General features: G+C 64.3%; 2 protein-coding genes across 2 annotated transcripts; both read right to left on the reverse strand.

The window, feature by feature from the left end:
* Positions 1 to 368: 368 nt before the first annotated feature.
* Positions 369 to 767, reverse strand: EMIHUDRAFT_256883 (hypothetical protein; the record flags this gene model as incomplete). Its single annotated transcript, XM_005765687.1, has 1 exon — positions 369 to 767. The coding sequence occupies one exon, from the start codon at positions 765 to 767 to the stop codon at positions 369 to 371; it is 399 nt and encodes a 132-aa protein (XP_005765744.1).
* A 453-nt stretch (positions 768 to 1,220) lies between these two features.
* Positions 1,221 to 1,568, reverse strand: EMIHUDRAFT_256884 (hypothetical protein; the record flags this gene model as incomplete). The annotated part of the gene is made up of 1 exon (XM_005765688.1): positions 1,221 to 1,568. One exon carries the CDS (start codon positions 1,566 to 1,568, stop codon positions 1,221 to 1,223), a length of 348 nt encoding a protein of 115 aa, XP_005765745.1.
* Positions 1,569 to 1,579: the final 11 nt, after the last annotated feature.

The raw sequence follows: 1,579 nt of genomic DNA on the forward strand, positions 1-1,579 counted from the left end.
TCCCGGGGGGGGGGGGGGGGCACGCGGGTCGCGGCGGGAGGCGGAGGGCGTGGTCCGCAAAAGGGATATTTACACCCACACCCACCCATAGTGCATCCATCCACTAATACATGCAACCATCCCAGGGATCAGAGACAGAGTCTGGCAGACTAGAGCACACGAGAGAGCGCATGAACGTAGCAGGCCAGCGCACCCCGGGGCTTTCTTTTTCACCTTCGTCTTACGTCTAGCTATAAGAAAATCTTTCTATCGTGACGGACGAGTTTCTACGTATTTCGGCACACACTAGAACAAATCAAGGAGGAGAAAGGGGACGCGACGAGACCAGGGAGAAGCGAGCGACGAGGGCAGCCGCAGAGTGCCGAAGATCAACCTGGGCCATTGCGGGACGAACCGGGGCGGATCGACCGCTGCATGAAAGCCCAGATCTCGTCGTGCCAGTTCGAGGGGGACCAGTGCCCCGCCCTCGTGTCGATGCATTCGATCACCTCGACACCCATCTCGCAGCCCGACCATTGGACACAGTGAATGGTGTCCGACGCGACCGGGTAGAAGCTGTGGCCCTCGCTGGCGTTGCGCAGGACGCCATTGCAGGGGTCGTAGCTTGGCGCCGCCGTGCAGCCCGACGCGGCGGCCCAAGCAGAGGTGGCGTTGCGCGCCGTCGAGTAAAAGTGACCCGTGTAAGCGGTGTCCAGGGCGGTATCGGCGCTGCCCGTGTGCGCGTCGACAACGCCTTGGGACCCGGGCCCGTTGTAGCAGGGCGGCATGGTGGTGTCGGAGTGTCCCCACACGGCCAAGAGCGGGACGGGCCCGTTGGGCAGGTGTCGAGGTTCGCCGAGTGCGGCGCAGGTTGAGGGTCACCGAATCACCGTCACCGACGAGCGCGTTGGACTTTTCACTCTGCTCTCTGGACATAGACGGCGACACGCCACACGAGCTGCGGCCGTGTGGCCGTCATATAGCGCAGACGGCACCCCCCCCGCGCTCTCTTTCATCGAGCTCACCCATTTTCCGAGAGTTGTCACACACCGTCATCGGACATCGCACATCGGACAAGGGACATCGCTCAGTGCTCCGACGGATGTCTCTCGCCCGCGAGACGCGACAGGTGTATACGTGGCTCAGTAGTCTAACTATAGTGACCACACAGCCGGAGCTTCTCTCACACAGTTAGAAGTATTTTCACATCTGCCTCACTCTCTCACACTCGGGTACATTAGTTACATCCGGTGCGCTGCGTAGACCCTCAGCACGTGCCTCCCCGCCGCGGTGTCGCGAAGCTCCTCGCAGAGCGCACGCAGTCCGCGCGGCAGCTCTTCCGCCCGCGGCATCAGCGCCGAGTGGCCACGCTCCTCATCGAACCAGCGCCGCCCGCCGTACGTCGGCGGCACGACGAGGATCCCGGCGAGGGACGCCCACGCGAGGTCCTCCTTGGCCAGCTGCTCGCCCGCTGCCACGCTGCCGGCGGGCCGCGACTCGAGCCGCTCGCTGTAGGCGCTAAAGGCCGCGCGCACGACTCGCGTCGCGGCCTCGCAGCGCTCCTCGTCGATGCCCATCGTCGCCCGCATGCGGGGCACGA

This window comes from Emiliania huxleyi, assembly GCF_000372725.1.
Source record: "Emiliania huxleyi CCMP1516 unplaced genomic scaffold EMIHUscaffold_5405, whole genome shotgun sequence".
NCBI lineage: Eukaryota > Haptophyta > Isochrysidales > Noelaerhabdaceae > Emiliania > Emiliania huxleyi.